Source organism: Hyla sarda, chromosome 6, assembly GCF_029499605.1.
Source record: "Hyla sarda isolate aHylSar1 chromosome 6, aHylSar1.hap1, whole genome shotgun sequence".
In the NCBI taxonomy this organism is placed as follows: domain Eukaryota; kingdom Metazoa; phylum Chordata; class Amphibia; order Anura; family Hylidae; genus Hyla; species Hyla sarda.
Genome location: NC_079194.1, coordinates 172,219,842 through 172,239,638, shown reverse-complemented (window position 1 = coordinate 172,239,638; position 19,797 = coordinate 172,219,842). Strand labels below are relative to the sequence as shown.

Here is a 19,797-nt window from a genome sequence, read left to right as displayed (position 1 = left end):
TTTTCTCTTCCATCCACACCCAGGGAGAATAACTACAGTGCCATGGGTTGTTAACTTCTTGATAATGTTGCGCACTGTGGACAAAGGTAAATTTAGATCTCTGGAGATGGACTTGTAACCTTGAGTTTGTTGATATTCCACAATTTTGGTTTTCAAGTCCTCAGCTCTCTTCTGCTCTTTCTGTTGTCCATGCTTAGTGTGGCACACACAGACACACAATGCAAAGACTAAGTGAACTTCTCTCCTTTTTATCTGCTTTCACGTGTGATTTTTATATTGCCCACATCTGTTACTTGCCCCAGGTGAGTTTAAAGGCACATCACATGCTTGAATCAATCTTATTTTTCCACAATTTTGAAGGGTGCCAATAATTTTGCCCAGCCCATTTTTGGAGTCTGGTGTGACATTATGTCCAATGCGCTTTTTTTTCCTCCCTTTTTTTTTTTTTGTTTTGTTTAGTTCCAATCCACACAAAGGGAATAAACATGTGTATAGCAAAATATGTTACTGCAATCCTTTTCTGTGAAAAATACTCTATTTTCTAGAATTTTTTTTAGGGGTGCCAACATTTACGGCCATGATTGTGTGTGTGTGTGTGTGTGTGTGTGTATATATATGTATGTATATATAATATAATTTTTTTTTTTATATAGACTGGGTTGCAATCAGCAATGTAAACTTAGCATAAGATACAATCCAGTATACAGAAAAGCAATGAAAATCTTTTGGGGATAATAAGAAGGTTATTCTTAGAATGGTTTTAAGTTGGGGATCTCAAACCTGTAATGCTGAAGCTGCTGCAAAACTACAACTCCCAGCAGCATGTCCTGACGGCCAACGGCAACCACTGCAGAACCACAAGTTGAGGATCAGTGGTAGAAGTACCGTATTTTAAAGATATTGCCAGCTTTACAGACACACTCTCTCTCTCCTTGTGTTTTCTGTGTGTTAGTTTGTAAGTTCTTGTGATTCAATCCACTTTGTGCTTTAGGGTGATTGCCTTTTAAAGGCAATTGTGCAAGAATGTGTTGTGAAGCAGCCCTGATACTGGCTCTCAGTGTGACTACCTCAAATGTTTGTTCATGTTGTCATTCCCAAAATATGTATATTCTGTGCCAGGAATCTCTTTAATACGATTAGCCTCAGTCCTTTTACATTGTTCCAGGCTTTAATGCACTCAGTAAGAGAAGCCATCATAGAAATAATAGAGCCATGTCCAACTGCGCAATGTCATTATATGGAAACCATATTGTTTTCTAATTAAAAGAGGAGCTCAAAATGTCATTTCTGCTTGTTATCCCTTTACACGTATAATGGCTTCTTGTGCTGCAATATGTTTATTAATATAACAGCCACAAAGGGCACGGGCAGTTGGCATTGTGAACATATGTTGATGGCTGCATTTGTCCAGAAATGGCACCACACCATAGGTTGTATTTTGGTTTGTAGCTGCGCTCCACTGAAGTAAATGGGGTTGAGCTGAAATACCACACGTTACCTATGGACATTGAAGGATTTAGGAGAGTAAGCAGTAGTCTGGGGCAAATGTATTTGACTCATGAGGTGTTTTTTATTTTTATTTTATTTTTTTTACTTCCTCTGGATCAACTTAGCAGGGTTATAGGTTAAGATGGACTCTTACCTTTTTTGTTAAATGTTATCTACTGTGTAGCTATGTGAAGCAGCCATGTCTTTTTAAGTTGTTTATGATGAGCAACAGATCTGCCTCTCGTAAATGGAAGTTTAGATTGAACCACAGGTTACAGGAAAAAGTCAGTAAGTCTATTACATGGCATTGTCATTTAAAATAACGACCGTCACCTATCAGCCATAATCAGAAAATCCCTAATATAGGACTAGCTTTACCTAAATGGCCTCATCTAGCCGTAGGTCCTGCCATGCTCAGCAGGTCATTTATTTTTTATTTTTTGGCCAGCAGGAAAATCCAACCATAGTGAAAGCTGTAGAAACCAAAAAGGGAGGTCCAGTTTGAAGGTCTTGATAAAACTTTTCATTTATTGGAAAAACATATAAAATCGCCAACATACAGGTACATAATGCACAGGAACTGATGCATTTCAGTGTAGGGGACTTTAAAGGGGTACTCCGGCGCTAAGCCATCTTATCCCCTATCCAAAGGATAGGGGATAAGATGCCTGATTGTGGGGGTCCCACCACTGGGGACACCCGTGATTTTGCACGCAGCACCCCGCTAAAATCAGTCCCCGGAGCATGTTCGCTCCGGGTCTGATTACTGTTGATCACGGGTCCGGAGCATTGTAATGTCACAGCTCTGCCCCAGTGTGATATCACGCTCCGCCCCCCTCAATGCAAGTCTATTGGAGGGGCGTGACAGCCCATCTAGTCTGCCCAATATTCTCAATACTATCAATAGTCCATGGCCCTATCTTATATGAAGCATAGCCTTATGCTTATCCCATGCATGTTTAACCCCTTAAGGACCAAGCGTTTTTCTGTTTTTGCACTTTCATTTTTTCCTCCTTACCTTTTAAAAATCATAACCCTTTCAATTTTGCACCTAAAATTCCATATGTAATGACATCAGTCATTTTACCCAAAAATCTACAGCGATTTTCTTAATTGTGCGACAAAATTTAAGAAAAAATACCATTTTGTAAATTTTGGGGGCTTCCGTTTCTATGCAGTGCATTTTTTTCAGTAAAAATGACACTTTATCTTTATTCTGTAGGTCCATACGATTAAACCCTACTTATATAGGTTTGAATTTACGTACTTTTGGAAAAAATCATAACTACATGAACGGAAATTAATACATTAACCCCTTAAGGACCACGGGTTTTTCTGTTTTTGCACTTTCGTTTTTTCTTCCTCACCTTTTTAAAAATCATAACCCTTTCAATTTTGCACCTAAAAATCCATATTATGGCTTATTTTTTGCGCCACCAATTCTACTTTGCAGTGACATCAGTCATTTTACCCAAAAATCTACGACGAAACGGGAAAAAAAATCATTGTGCGACGAAATTTAAGAAAATACGCCACTTTGTAATTTTGGGGGCTTCCGTTTCTACTCAGTACATTTTTCGGTAGAAATTACACCTTCTCTTTATTCTGTAGGTCCATACGGTTAAAATGATACCCTACTTATATAGGTTTGATTTTGTCGTACTTCTGTAAAAAATCATAACTACATGCAGGAAAATTTATACGTTTAAAATTGTCATCTTCTGACCCCTTTAACTTTTTTATTTTTCCGCATATGGGGCGGTATGAGGGCTCATTTTTTTTGTGCTGTGGTCTGTTTTTATCAGTACCATTTTCGTATTGATAGGACTTATTGATCGCTTTTTATTCATTTTTTCATGATATAAAAAGCGACCAAAAATGTTATTTTGGACTTTGGAATTTTTTTACGTGTACGCCATTGACCGTGCGGTTTAATTAATTATATATTTTTATAGTTCGGACATGTACGCACACGGCGATACCACATGTTTATATTTTTTATTTACATGGTGTTCTTTTTTTTGTTTTTTATGGGAAAAGGGGGGTGATTTGAATTTTTATTAAGGAGAGGGTTAAATAACATTTAACTTTTTTTTTTTACACTTTTTTTTTTTTTTTTTTTGCAGTGTTATAGCTCCCATAGGGACCTATAACACTGCACACACTGATTGCCAGCACTGTTCACTGCAAAGCAATAGCTTTTCAATGATCAGCGTTATCGGCAGTCAATTGCTCAAGCAGAATCTCAGGCTTGGAGCAATCAATCGCCGAGGGGACACGCCGGAGGCAGGTAAGAGGACCTCTGCTCGTGTCCCAGCTGATCGGGACACCGCATTTTCACTGCGGTAGTCCCGATCAGCCCCGCTGAGCAGCCGGGCAGCTTTCACTTTCGGTTTAGACGCAGTGCTCAACTTTGAACGCCACGTCTAAAGGGTTAATAGCGTGCGGCACCGCGATCGCTGCCGCACGCTATTAGCCCCGGGTTCTGCCATCAGATGCATGCCGGGACCGACCCGATATGACCCGTTATATCGCGGGAGCTGGCCAAGGACGTAAATATACGTCCTTGGTCGTTAAGGGGTTAAAATTGTCCTCTTCTGACCCCTATAACTTTATTTTTCCGCATACGGGGCGGTATGAGGGCTCCTTTTTTGCGTCGTGATCTGAAGTTTTAATCTGTACCATTTTTGATCAGACTTTTTGATCACTTTTTTTTTTTTTTTTTATGGTATAAAAAGTGACCAAAAATACTCTATTTTGGACTTTGGAATTTTTTTGCGCATACGCCATTGACCGTGCGGTCTAATTTACGATATATTTTTTATAGTTCGGACATTTATGCACACGGCGATACCACATGTTTATTTTTATTATGTTTATATATATTTTTTACATGGAATTTGGGAAAAGGGGGGTGACTTAAACTTTTAATAAAGAAGGGGTTAGTGTGTGTGTGTGTGTGTGTGTGTGTGTTTAAACTTTTAGGAGGAATCATTAGATTCCTCATACAGATCATTATGGTTCCATAGAACCCTATTGATCAGTGTGCTCTGCGCTCGATTGATAAAGCTTGGCCCTGCCAGGCTGAATCATTCGGAGCACCGCAGCATAGCCCCCTCAGGCTACCTCAGCAGTGGACCCTGCGATCGCGCTGCGATGGGGGGGGGGGGGGGGGCGGGCGGCAATCAACCCCACTTGACCACCGCTTCATACCTTGGTAACTGCCATTGGATGAGCATAGACGTCCATGGTCTTTATCGGGTTAAACTCCTTCACTGTATTTGCAGCGACCACTTCTGCAGGAAGGCTATTCCATGCATCCACTACTCTCTCAGTAAAGTAATACTTCCTGATATTACTTTTAAACCTTTGCCCCTCTAATTTAAAACGATGTCCTCTTGTGGTAGTTCTTCTTATTTTAAATAAGCTCTCCTCCATGTACAGTTATGTGCTAAATAATAAAACATTAGGTAAAACCTCTACAGAAAAGTATTTAGGGATATTGGTTGACAAGTCAACTTTAGTGATCAGTGCCTGGCAGCTGTTGCCAAGGCTAATAAAGTCATGGGATGTATCAAGAGAGGCATAAGGCTCGGGACAGGAACATAGTTTTACCTCTGTATGAATCATTAGTCAGACCAACATATGGAGTATTGTGTCCAATTTTGGGTGCCTGTGTATAGGAGGGACATGGCTGTACTGGAGAGGATGCAGAGGAGGGTGACAAAGATAATTGGTGGGATGGGAGGATTACAGGACCAAGAAAAGACGTCTTAAGGGAGATTTGATCAGTGTATAAATATATGAAAATACAGGGCAGAGATCTTTCTAGTAATCATTTTATATCTAGGCTGATGACCATGATAAGGGGTCATAGGCTACGTCTGGAGGATTTCACCATCATCACAGACAGAAATTCTTTACTGTAAGAGCAGTGGAGTAGATTTATCAAAACCTGTCCAGAGGAAAAGTTGCTGAGTTGCCCATAGCAACCAATCAGATCGCTCTCTGGAGTCCTCTGAAAAATGAAAGAAGCCATCTGATTGGTTGCTATGGGCAACTCCACAAAGTTTTTTCTGGACCGATTTTTTTTTTTAGGGATGTCCCGATACCAATAATAGTATCGGGGCCGATACTGTCCATTTCCATGGTATCGGGGACCTCTATCAATTGCTATATCAGCTGCAATACAGCTAACGTTATTTATGTAGCCACTTGTACTCATTGCCAGATGCAAATATGTCTTATCTTAGTCGTCATTTTTGGGACATCCATGATGGAGATATTTAAGGTCTTTAAAGTTTCAGGGCTGGAGAGGGTTTACCTCCCCATGTGAGGAAGTATGAAACAGAAGCTTTTAAACAGAGAAACATGTTGGCTATATGTCCTTGGAACCTGCAAACCAGCGGGTCTGAATTCACGCTTCGATTTAATGTTAATCTATTGGTTTGGGTACTTACCTTTAGTCTATGAGGTTATGCTATTCTCCGTTCATAGTGTGGTTTTGACTTACTCTATATCTGTTCATTCCATCTTTGTTTACATGTTGCCGTAATTCTTGATATCCATTAATGCTGCAGTTTCTTAATTCTTTGTGACAATTGCTGTACATGGAGTCAAGTCATAACCTCCTTTATAGACTCTATTCACACGTACAGTATTCTGCGCAGATTAGATGCGCAGGATTTCAAGCTGTGTTCAGTTTACATTGAAATCTGCAGCAGAAAATCCTGCGCGTCAAATCTGCACTAAATACTGTACATGTGAATAGATCATTAACATAGGTTTATACAAGTATTTTACATTAGATTTTCTGTGGAATATTGTCAGTTGTCACCATGTCTCCTCTTTTCATTGTGGAAGTGTGTGTATACTGAGGGGATGTTTTACTATATAGTTTTATGTGAAGAAAAGTATTCCCCTTCATTTAACATAATAGATTTATGCCTATAATGTAAATTGTATATGTGTGGAGGAATGCCCAGGTAGGTGCCCCCCTAAGACCCCACGCGTTCCGTTGCCCCTGAGGAAGTTGCCGGTAGGCAACGAAATGCGTGGAGTATTAGCGGGGCACCTGCCTGGTCATTCCTCCATTCAGGTTGTATTAAGGGTTATTTGCTGTGGGGTTGAGTATGTATTGATGTTTTATTGTTCATACAATCACGGTGACAGGCTGTTTATATACGGTATTTCTATAGGCAGGTGCCCTGGGTGGAGTTCCCCTTTTTACGGGTCTCCCCCTGTTTGTGCAGGTGGCCCTTTTGGCCTTTTAATTGATTTTAACTGTACTGTCTGCTTTTTGTATTTAGGAATGTGCAATAAAGATAAGCTTTTTCTATAACCTAGAACTTGTGGGTGTGCGCTACATTACGTATTTCTTTTTTCTTGGTGCGGTGCTTGGTACAGCACTTTGGGAACATCCTACTTCATTTACAATTACCTTTTTTATGAGGCTTTTCGTCCTTATGGAGAATAGGTTGAGAATTGGGGGAGATTTATCGAAAAGTTGCCCAGTTGCTCATAGCAACCAATCAGATGTTTTTTTTTCATTTTAACAAGGCCTCGGCAAAAAAAAAGAAGCAATCTGATTGGTTGTTAGGGGCAACTTTTCCTCTGGGCAGGTTTTGATAACTCTCCCCCTTTGAGTCCTGGAATATTGCACCTTTTCACACTATTCTAATTTTCCGAGATTGTAGATTTGGGGTTTTAGCATGTAATGAGTCTCTCTCATATATTAGTTTCACCTTTTAAGTTGCATTACTAAAATAAATGAACTTTTGCTCAATATTCAAATTTTTGGAGTATCACCTGTACATTGGATTGTTTGGGATAGTGAAAGCTGTGGGGAACTTTCTATTTACCTGTAAGTGGATACGTTACATTGTGTGCAAACATGACATTGTCTTAGTAAACGGTTGTGTTGTAATAGGCTCTGTGTATTTTTCCTCTTGCTGCTCGACTCCATGGCCTCAAGATAAGGCAATAAATTATTTATCTGTACAATAAAGTGACCAGATTATTTTCACCCCCTAAACTGCCATGGTCTCATAACCTCGGTTTCTAAACATGGCCACATTTTTTTAAAACTTCAGAAGCAGCAGTCTTGAGACCCACCTTTTGCAGGCCTGATTAACCCTCCACTGGTTGCACTACATGGCTTTCAGACTCCTCTAATTCTCATGCATGTGCTGTCACCTTTTACTCACTTGGCATGTGCATTGAGTAATACTTCCTTAGAAATAGGGCAAACCATTTAAATATAGAAATTTCATTTTATTCTTTATTTTACATTTACACACCACAGAATGTGGTGCACATCCGCAGGAGTACCCTTTTTTGGGCAGGTAACATGTCCAGCAGGCTTCATAGTAGAATAATCTTCAAGGTGTAAGTAAACCTTGTATAATCTTTCAGATTCAATTGGATTAGCTCTAAATTTTGCTAGTAATACCTATGTAAATAGCTCTTGTATTACACCATTGTGTTTTCTAGTCTCTAAACTGTGACATTGGTGAAGGTGCTGACTTTAATCTACCAATGGGGTGTATGTATTAGTAACCTAAACACCCTTTAACCCGTCCCGGACACAGGGCGTACAGGACACAGGGTGTACCTGTACGTCCTGATTGCTTCCGTTCACCGCCGTTAACCGGGCAGAGAACAGAACTGGATGCCTGCTGAAATCTCTCAGCAGGCATTCCATGCAGACCTGCGATATGGGGCGATTCCGGGTCAATCTGGTCTCCGTTGACCCAGAAAAAAAGATTGATTGTTGCTGTCCGAGAAGGCCCCAATCACCCTTACCCAGCAGGAGTGAGGTGGTACAGGTGCCACCTCACGAACACGTGTTGGTCGGTCGGGACGACAGATATATCACCTAGCCTGCTGGGCAGTGATCGGGCAGCGATTGGGGCAGACGGGGGTCCCTGGCATCAGTGGTGTCGGAGGCGGTTCCTGGCGGTGGCGGCAGCAGCAGCTTCTTTACTGGCAGCAGATGGACACGAGTTGTTCGCCTCCTGCTGTTGCTTAGCAACAACTACCAGCATGCACAGCGAAAGAGCATGCTGGGAGTTGTAGTTGTGCAAAAGCTGGTGGCAAAACTACAACTCCCAGCATGCCCTTCGGCTGTCAATGCATGCTGAGAGTTGTAGTTGTGCAACAGCTGAAGGCACACTGGTTGCAAAACATGAGTTTGTTACCTAACTCAGTGTTTCGCAACCAGTGTTCCTCCAGCTGTTGCAAAACTCCAACTCCCAGCATGCACTGACAGAGACAGTACATGCTGGGAGTTGTAGTTTTGCAATAGCTCGTACGTGACTGTTTCCAAAACGGAGCCTGCTGGAGGCACCCTGATTGGAAAACACTGTCATAGGATATTTTTGGTATCTGAGGCAAGTGTAATGCTTGCATCTGGGTCCGTCCCTATGCAAATCCCTAATTTAGGCCTCAAATGCGCATTGAGCTCTCTTATTTCAGAGCCCTGTTGTATTTCAAGGCAACAGTTTAGTGCTACATATGGAGTATTTCCGTACTCGGGGGAAGTTGTCTAACAAATTTTGGAGGGCTTTCTCTCCTTTTACTCCTTATGAAATGGAAAAGGTGGGGTCTACAACAGCATGGTAGTGTAAAAATTTTATTTTTTGCGCTAACATACTGGTTTTGTCCCATACTTATTAGTCTAACAAGAGGTAAAAGGAAAAAAGACCCCCAAAATTTGTAACACAATTTCTCCTGAGTACGGAAATACCCCATATGTGGATGTAAAATCCTCTGCGGATGCACAACAAGGTTCAGGAGTGAGTGCACAATGTACGTTTGAGGTAATTTGCACAGGGGTGGCTGATCATTACAGCGGTTCTGACATAAACGCAAAAAAAAAAAAAAAAAAAATTTACCCCATTTTGGAAACTATACCCCAAATTTCCCTCCTACAAATAGGGGGCTGAGCGCAACTAGGTTTTAAACATAGTGTATCTAATAGGTCCATATACTATCTCATACTGCAGACACGAGCATAAACTTGGCAGTACAAAAGGCCATGTGGCCAAGTGCAATAATACTAATACTATGACATAAATGGACCAGATACACCATTTTAATCCACGTGTGTTAATAAAATTGAGCACTTTTTCTATATAATTTGTATTTGGGAATCATAGGTATTCAGGTGACCTTTTAGAGTATATTGTTCATTTGTTTATCCACCATATACTGGTCTTTGTGAATTGTACATTGTTTAGATAGTTTTTTGTTTTTTTTTTCACTAAAATGCTGGTGTTAGCCAAAATGTTTCATTTTCACAAGGGGTAATAGGAAAAAGCCAAGCAAAATTTGTAACACCATTTCTTCTGAGTTAGGGAATACCCCATATGTGGATGTAAAGTGCTCTGCGGGCGCACTACAGGGCTCTGAAGGGAAGGAGTGTCATTGGGATTTTGGAGAGAGAATTTGGCTGGAATTGAAAGCCATGTGCGTTTACAGCCCCCATGGTGCCAGAACAGTGGACCGATCCCACTTTGGAAACTACACCCCTCAAGGAATGTAATAAGGGGTGCAGTGAGCATTTACGCCACAGGTGTATGACAGATTTCTTGAACAATGAAAATGAAAAATTGGGGGCTCACTGTACCCCTTGTAATGTGCCTTTTTAAGGGGTGTAGTTTCCAAAATATTATGCCATATGTTTATTTTTTTTATTTTTTATTTTTTTATTTGCTGTTCTGGCACCATAGGGGCTTCCTAAATGAGACATGCCCCCAAAAAACCATTTCAGCTAAATTTGCTTTCAAAAAGCAAAATGTGGCTCCTTCTCTTCTGAGCATTGTAGTGCGCCCACAGAGCACTTACATCCATGCATGGGTATATTCAGAAGAAATGGAGTTACACATTGGGGGGGGGGGCATTTTCTCCTATTAACGGTTGTAAAAATGGTAAATTTGGGGAAAAAATTGCATGTAAGTGATTAAAAAAATATATTTTCATTTTACACGCCTAACTTTAACAAAAAGTAGTCAAACACCTGTGGGGGTGTTAAGGCTCACTGTACCCCTTGTAACGTGCCTTAAGGGGTGTAGTTTCCAAAATATTATGCCAAGTTTTTTTTGTTTGCTGTTCTGGCACCATAAGAGCTTCCTAAGTGCGACATGCCTCCCAAAAACCATTTCAGCAAAATAATTCACTCTCCAAAATCCCATTGTCGCTCCTTCCCTTCTGAGCCCTCTACTCCACTTTACATCCACATATTAGGTATTTTCTTACTCAAGAGAAATTGGGTTGCAAATTTTGGGGGGCTTTCACCCCTTGTAAAAATTCAAAAACTGGGTCTACAAGAACATGCGAGTGTAAAAAATGAAGATTTTGAATTTTCTCTTTCACTTTGCTGCTATTCCTGTGAAACACCTAAAGTGTTAGCAAACTTACTGAATGTCATTTTGAATACTTTGAGGGGTGCAGTTTTTATAATGGGGTCATTTATGGGGTATTTCTAACATGAAAGACCCTCAAATTGATAATTGCTGCTAAACTTTGAAGCCCTCTAATGTCTTAAAAAAGTATAAACATGTCAACTTTATTATGCAAACATAAAGTAGAGATATTGTATATGGTAAAAAGATGAAACCGAAACATATCCGCACTCGCCACTGAATATTCGACTCGATGCTCCTAAGACCTGGGCTGACCGAGGATACGGGCTGCAGAGATGGACGGCGCTCAGAGGCTAACTACCGGTGTTTTCGCGCAGATCTGGGCTTCATTCGGCCAGTAGTAAAGTAGAGATATTGTATACGTGAATAATATATATATTTGTCAGTTTTCGCATTTTTCATGACATTTTGGGATTTTTCACTAAGAAATTATGCAAGTATTGACGAAAATTTACCACTGTTAAAGAATGTCATGAAAAAAGAAAGTAAAAGCATCCCAGAGTTATTAACCCCTTAACGATGTAAATGTACGTCCTGGCTTGGCGGTACTTCGCGCACCTGGACATACATTTACGTCCTGTGTATGACCGCGAGCATCGGAGCGGTGCTCGCATCATACACGGCAGGTTTCGGCTGCTATCAGCAGCCGGGACCCGCCGGTAATGACAGACATCCGCGATCGCACGGATTTCTGCCATTAACCCCTCAGATGCCGTGATCAGTACAGATCATGGCATCTGCGGCAATGCGCATGTTATAATAGATGCTCGTATCTCCCGCAATCCGATCATCTGTAATGGCGGACGGAGGTCCTCTCACCTGCCTCCGTCAGTCTCCCAGCGTCTCCTGCTCTGGTCTGAGATCGAGCAGACCAGAGCAGAAGATGACCGATAATACTGATTAGTGCTATGCTCTATGCATAGCACTAAACAGTATTAGCAATCAAATGATTGCTATAGATAGTCCCCCTATGGGGACATAAAAAGTGTAAAAAAAAAAATTTTTTTATTACCGTATTTATCGGGGTATACCACGCACCCTCATTTTACCAAGGATATTTGGGTAAAAAATTTTTTTTTTTACCCAAATATCCATGAAAAAATGAGGGTGCGTGTGTGCGCGTGTATACCCCGATATACCCCCAGGAAAGGCAGGGGGAGAGAGGCCGTCGCTGCCCGCTTCTCTCCCCCTGCCTTTCCTGGGGTCTAGAGCGCTGCTGTCGGCCCTTTTCACCCCCTGGTTATCGGCGCCGCTGCCCGTTCTGTCCCCCTGACTATCGGTGCCGGCGCCGATTGCCAGGGAGAGAGAAGCGGCGCCGACAGCCAGGGGGAGAGAAGGGGCAGCGGCACCCATTGCCGGCGCCGCTGCCCCGTTGCCTCCCCCCATCCCCGGTGGCATAATTACCTGAGTCGGGTCCGCGCTGCTCCAGGCCTCCGTCGTGCGTCCCCGGCGTCATTGCTATGCGCTGAACGGCGCGGCGCTCTGACGTCATGCGTGCATAGCAACGACGGAGGCCTGGAGCAGCGCGGACCGGACTCAGGTAGTTATGCCACCGGGGATGGGGGGAGGCAACGGGGCAGCGGCGCCGGCAATGGGTGCCGCTGCCCCTTCTCTCCCCCTGGCTGTCGGCGCTGCTTCTCTCTCCCTGGCTATCGTCGCCGGCACCGATAGTCAGGGGGACAGAACGGGCAGCGGCGCCGATAACCAGGGGGTGAAAAGGGCCGACAGCAGCGCTCTAGACCCCAGGAAAGGCAGGGGGAGAGAAGCGGGCAGCGACGGCCTCTCTCCCCCTGCCTTTCCTGGGGGTGTATCACACGCACACAGACTTTAGGCTAAAAATTTTAGCCTAAAAAGTGCGTGTTATACGCCGATAAATACGGTAAATTACAAAAAACATTGAAAAATGTAAAAATTAAAAGTGAAAAAGACCCTCCCGCAATAAAAATGAAATTTGTCAGTTTTTCCCATTTTACCCCCAAAAAGCGTATTTTTTTTTTTCCGAAACATATTTGGTATCTCCGTGTGTGTAAATGTCCAAACTATCAAAATATAATGTTAATGATGCCGTATGGTTAACGGCGTAAACAAACTCCAAAAATGCTGCTTTTTTTTGTCACATTTTATTCCCCCAAAAAAATTATAAAAAAAAATGTATCTAAATGTTTTATATATGCAAATGTGGTATTGATAAAAAGTACAGATGATGGCGCAAAAAATGAGCCCTCATGCCGCCCTATATACAGAAAAATTAAAAAGTTATAGGGGGTCAAAATAGGGCAGTTTGAGATTACTGATTTTGTACAAAAAGTTTAGATTTTTTTTTTTTTAAGCGGTACAAAAATATAAAAGTATTTAGCCATGGGTATCATTTTAATCGTATTGACCCACAGAATAAAGAACACATGTCATTTCTACCGTTAAGTGTACAGTGTGAAAACGAAACCCTCCAAAATTTGAAAAATTGTGGTTTTCATTTAAATTTCCTCCCTAAAATAATATCTTTTTGGGTTCGCCATACATTTTATGGTAAAATGAGGTTTCATTACAAAGTACAATTGGTCACGCAAAAAACAAGCCCTTATATGGTTCTGTAGATGGAAATATAAGAGTTATGGATTTTAAAAAGGCGAGGATGAAAAAACAAACGCCTGGTCCTTAAAGGGGTATTCTGCCCCTAGACATCTTATCCCCTATCCAAAGGATAGGGGATTAAATGTCAGATCGCCGCGGTTCCGCTGCTGGGGACCCCCGGGATCCCCGCTGCGGCACCGCGCTATCATTACAGCACAGAGCGAGTTCGCTCTGTGCATAATAACGGGCGATACGGGGGACGGAGCAGCGTGACGTCATGGCGCCGCCCCTCGTGACATCACGGCCCGTCCCCTTAATGCAAGTCTATGGGAGGGGGCGTGATGACTGCCACGCCCACTCCCATAGACTTGTATTGAAAGGGGCGGGCCGTGACGTAACGATGCTCCGGCCCCTGTACCGCCCATCATTACGTGCAGAGCGAACTCGCTCTGTGCTGTAATGATAGCAGGGGTCCCCAGCAGCGGGACCGCGGCGATCTGACATCTTATCCCCTATCCTTTTGGATAGGGTATAAGATGTCTAGGGGCGGAATACCCCTTTAAGGTTAAAATGGGCTTGGTCCTGAAAGGGTTAATGCTTAAAGTGAGTGGTCAGATGTTCAAAAAATTTTCTGGTCCTAATGGCCTTGGTCCTTAAGGGGTTAAAGGGGAAAATGACAGTCAGTTCACCAGCACAAAACCCAATAAACAGGGTTATAGTGTGGGTGAACCAGATTAAAATGAGGTATAACTTACCCGGATCTGTTGTCTAGTTCTGTAAATAGACCAGTTATTGCTCATACATGTTAAACACTAACTTTGCACAATGGGGGCAAGACCCTGCATACTCAGCATCCCTGCCTACATCCCATCTGCTCAGATATGCCTGCCCACCTTGCACTGACTAGGCGCAATAGGGTATGCCAAGTCCTACCTCTTTTGGGCAAATTTGGGAAATTTACATATTAGCAATGCAGGCTAATAACGGGTCTATCTTTGGTGCTAGACCACAGCTCCATGATTTTTTTTTTTTTTTTATACCTCCTTTTTAACCCTGTTCATTCGCACTATAACCCTGTGTATTGTTTAGTGCAGATGAACAGACTCTCAGTTTTGCTTGAGAGTACCGGTCACCAAACTAAACTTTTAATATATTATTCCTTATGTAATTATAAGACACTTTGCTATTTACTTGTGTTAAAATTCTCAGTGCTCTCTGCTGACACCTGATGCCCATGTCAGGAACTGTCCAGAGCAGGAGAAAATCCCCATAGCAAACCTATGCTACTCTGGACAGTTCCTGACGAGGACAGAGGTGTCAGCAGAGTGCACTGTGGACAACACAAAAAAGAAATTCAAAAAGTAAAGAATTTCCTCTGTAGCATACAGCTACTAAAAAGTACTAAAAGTATAAAAAAAAATTTTAATAGAAGTAATTTACAAATCTGTTTTAACTTTCTGGCACCAGTTCATAAAAAAAAAAAAAAAAAAGTTTTCCACCGGAGTACCCCTTTTAGGGCCCAAATAGGCTGAGTCCTTTAAAGGGGTACTCCGCCCCTAGACCTCTTATCCCCTATCCTTTTGTATCGTTGGTCATTACGCACGGAGCGAGTCTGCTCTGTGCTGTAATGATAGCGGGGTGCCGCAGCAGAGATCCCGGGGGTCCCCAGGCCCCGGCTATCTGACATCTTATCCCCTATCCTTAGGATAGGAGATAAGATGTCTAGGGGTGGAGTACCCCTTTAAGGGATTATAGGGTACCTATCATCAAAAAATAACGTATTATATGTTAAAGATGAATGTCTAATGAATCGCTTTCTAACAGGATGTTATTAAACATTTTCATTACTTTTATGTTTATTTTCAATGTAAAAAAAACTCACTACTAGGGGTCTCCCTAGCAGTCCTGGCTGCAAGGCTTTGTATTGATTTCGGACTCATGGCATGAGTCCAATATCTGACTGCAGCCAGGACACATACGAGCTCAGCGCAGCTCCCCGCCTGTCAATCAGACAGGCGGGAGCGAGCTCTGTGCTCATACCACAACAGTGCGCGCTCCTGACATGGCCAAATGTCAGTGCAGTGCAGCGCTGCCCTGCATGGAGTGGGTCACCTATGTGATCGCTGCTCTGCTGCGGGATCTCCGCTCTGCCAGCCTGTGGAATGGTGCTGACATCTGCCCGCAGCGCTACCTCAGCCAGCAGCATGGAGACGTCTCCTGTCACAACAGTGTAAGCTGCCACCATTATTACTGCCAGCAAATGTGCCTGGACATAGCCGCTGCACATATGTCGTCTGATGCTGCCATACAAGCTTTATGGGTTTCTTGGGTTACCCACTAGACATTTACGTTGTTTCTATAGGGTATACTATATTGCTTATGTCAGATCCTTGGGGATTGTGCTTCAGCTGATGTCACGCCTGCTGGGCCACTCCCCCTTCCTCTCTCACAGATGGCAGAAAAGTGAGCAAGAAAGAAGGCACTAAGGCTAGGTTCACGACACTTTTTCAAATACGGTTACTGTATACGGTTTTCCGCTAAAGTATGGCAAAAACCGTATACAACCGTATGGCTCCAAATTAAAACGTATACGGTTTTTCCCCGTATACGGTTCCAAAACATATGTATGGTTCTATCCGTTTGCATCAGTTTTTGCCAATGGTTTTGTTATTTTGTTGGAATTGGTTTTCCAGCAATTTAATAAAGTTACTATTGTTCTATTGAAATTCCAAAGGGAGTGGGATGTCTGGGATGAATTCTAGAAAGATCTGGGTGCTGTTAGGGACAGATGAGTTCATGATAGGTACTCCTTAGGGACACAGTCCATTTTGACCTTAGAGACACAGCTAATTTTCTTTTTTTGTTGTTGTTGTTTTTACTCCTCCCTTTTTAGGGGCCCATCCTGCGGTACTGTTCACACTGCAGAATTTCAGTGGTGGAAAATTCTGCATGGGAAATACAAGATTTAGGACCCGCCAAAAGAATGAACTTGTTTATTCTGTTGGCGAAATTCTGCCGTCTTTGGAGGTCTGCTGCAGATATAGTCTTCCCAAAATATCTCCGGCCAGAGATCCAGCATTGAGGGCCCTTTAAAACTCTTATTTTTTCCATCCACAGACCCATATGAGGCTTGTTTTTGCAGGACTAACTGTACTTTGCAAAAAAATTTTTACTTCAAAATAAAAATAAAAAATGAGAAAAAAACAAAAAATCCCCAAATTTAGCAATTTTTGGGTGCTTTGGTTTTTACACAGTACACTTTACAGTAAAACTGACATGTTATCTTTATTCCGTTGGTCAATATGATTAAAACAATACTCATATTTACAGAGCTTTTCTATTATTGTCAGACTTAAAAATGTTTGACTTTTTTTTTTTTTTACAAAATAATCATGCTTTTAATTGCCCTATTCTGACCACTGTAACTTTATTTTTCTGTATACAGGACTGTATGAGAGTTCCTTTTTTTTCACCATGATCTGTAGTAGAGATGAGCGAACTTACAGTAAATTCGATTCGTCACGAACTTCTCGGCTCAGCAGTTGATGACTTATCCTGCGTAAATTAGTTCAGCCTTCAGGTGCTCCAGTGGGCTGGAAAAGGTGGATACATTCCTAGGAAAGAGTCTCCTAGGACTGTATCCACCTTTTCCAGCCCACGGGAGCACCTGAAAGCTGAACTCATTTATGCAGGAAAAGTCATCAACTGCTGAGCCGAGAAGTTCGTGACGAATCGAATTTACTGTAAGTTCTCTAATCTGTAGTTTTTATCGGTACCATTCTTGTTTTGAATGAACTTTCTTAATCAATTTTTATTCTATTTTTCTGGGATGTGAAAAATCAAGTCAGCAATTTTCGACTTTAGTACTGTTTCACGTTTACACTATTAATCATATGAGATTATTGATCTTTTACTCACTAGTTGAATTATTTGAAAAGGTGAGTGATATGTTTAGTGGAGGAGCATTAAATAATTTTATTCATTTATTTTACACCTAAGTCCATATAGGGGACTATTATATGAGATCATTATTTAGTCTTGTTTAGTGTGAACGGTGATCAGACTCACTATTCAATGTAACGTACATGTATGTCGCTGTGCCCTAAAAGCCAAGCAGCGATGTACATGTACGTTTCATGTCCTAGGGGTTAATGCTGAAGTTAATTCTTAAATGGACAATTCCCCCTTATACCTCCATCCTCTGTACTCTTGTGCCCTCACTCCTTGCATGTCCTTTCTATGGACTAGCCTTCAAAACACTATTGGGGAGATTTATCAAAAACTATCCAGATGAAAAGTTGCCCATAGCAACCAATCAGATCGCTGCTTTCATTTTTAACAAGGCCTCTGCAAAATGAAAGAAGCGATCTGATTGGTTGCTATGGGCAACTTTTCCTCTGGACAGGTTTTGATAAATCTCCCCCTATGTCCATGGCAGAGTTGCATTAAGATTTATAGATCTTAAAGGGCTTTTGTCTTACTCTAATACAGTTCCTATAGGGAGGCTTGTACCTCTTCCAGTTGCCTTAAAACCAGACCATTCTGCCTTATGTTTTTATTTTATGCTTGCTTTAGATTACTAAGGGGTTCATAAAGGGCTTCACCTGTTCTGTGTAAATAAAGAAACATCATTGTATAGTGAAAAGGTCTAGAACTTCCTAAAATTTTTGTTTGTGTTCCCCTTTTCAAAATCTGTGTGCTGTCACTAAATGGAAACATTCATTGGTTGGGCTCTTGCACGTGAGCCATTAGTGTCTTTCTTTACCATGTGATGTTTTGGGACTTAAGATGAAAGTGAAAATGGCCTGCTCCCATGTAGAGTCCAGGACAATGTCCACTTTCACTTTGTAGGTTGTGCTCCTCCTAGCTAGGTTGCTGAATTCCTGAAATAGCAAAATCTTAAACCCTCTCTCCATTTTTTTTCTCTTCTTTTTCCTTTGCCAGGAAATGACCTAGAGGCCTTACAAATACATTGTGCGCATTCTTTCTCCAGAGTGAACTCAATCTGGGAGCTGCACTTGTTTCCGCTGTAACAAAACTACCTCAACAAGCCCAGAGAGGAAGACGAGGGGAGGGGAACTTCCAGCAGCAAATCTGTCAAGAACACAGTATTAGAGGCACCTCAGTGCAGACTGGATCTGCCGGACTGTAGCATCTACACAAATCCCTATTGTTCTCCCTTCATTTACAAGACTCGGATCGATTCATACCTACCAGCTGTTGATCAGTGTTTTGGTCTTTTGATTTTTTTCTTCTTTTCCTTTTTTTTTTGTTTTGTCTTTGTGTGTTGGCTTCTTTGTTGGAAGGGACGTTGAAATTCTGTGTATACGCTTTAGCATTCTTTTCCTGTTACACTCCTGGTTTGGATAAGTGAAAGTTGTTGCATTCATTAATTTTTTTGGCTGCAGTGGAATAGTGGAAACTCTTCTGTGTTGACGGGAAGGGTTAACAGGACCAGAGCCCTTGGTGAAAGAGACGCATACATCTCATTGTGGAATCCTTCAGCTGGCTTCCAAACTACTAGTTGGGAACTGCAGCTGGGCTGCACTGAATACTAAGAAACCCTAAGTCAGTGGATCTGCTGCCTTTCTGTCTCGACTCTTTCACATTACACAGCCTGCCTTGTGGAAATGCCTTGTACAAAACCTATGTTTGCCACTCTGCTCTACTATTGGACATAGCCAAACAACAGGAAGTGGTTTTGTAGGCACAACTGATTTTAGGTTAGGGGCACCTGTGGCTAGTAAGTGACCTATGTATTGCTGCAGCGCACAGGAAAGCAAAATGGACTACAAGAGGCGGTTTTTGCTTGGCGGGTCCAAGCAAAAGGTGCAGCAACACCAGCAGTACCAGATGCCTGAGCTCAGCCGGACTCTGAGCGCACCCTTGGCCTCAACTACCCCTTTAGTATCTTCGGCTAACACGGGCAGCTGCCCTCACCCTGCAGCCCACACTACACCCATAGCGGATATCCAGCAGGGTATCTCCAAGTATTTGGATGCGCTCAATGTTTTCTGCAGAGCCAGCACTTTCCTCACTGACCTATTCAGCAGCGTTTTCCGTAACTCGCACTACTCAAAGGCAGCTATGCAACTCAAAGACGTGCAGGAACATGTCATGGAGGCTGCCAGTCGACTCACTGCAGCAATAAAACCAGAGATAGCAAAAATGCTGATGGAGCTGAGCGCAGGGGCTGCCAACTTTAAAGACCAGAATGAGTTCAGCCTTCAGGATATAGAGGTCAGTACATTTTCTATTGTGGTTGTTTAATAGAATATAGTGTGTGGGGAGTTTTCTCATCAGTCTCTAGTTG

The 19,797-nt window shown here is 42.1% G+C and overlaps 1 protein-coding gene across 1 annotated transcript in view; it reads left to right on the top strand.

Annotated features, from left to right (window-relative positions):
- The window catches only part of GARRE1 (granule associated Rac and RHOG effector 1), a 105,663-nt gene that overhangs the window by 30,938 nt on the left and 54,928 nt on the right, over window positions 1-19,797 (top strand). Inside the window, exon 2 of the mRNA XM_056525810.1 lies at window positions 18,429-19,724. Within this exon, the coding sequence (XP_056381785.1) occupies window positions 19,239-19,724 (486 nt within the window). The 5' untranslated portion in view covers window positions 18,429-19,238. The remainder of the gene's footprint in view (window positions 1-18,428; window positions 19,725-19,797) is intronic.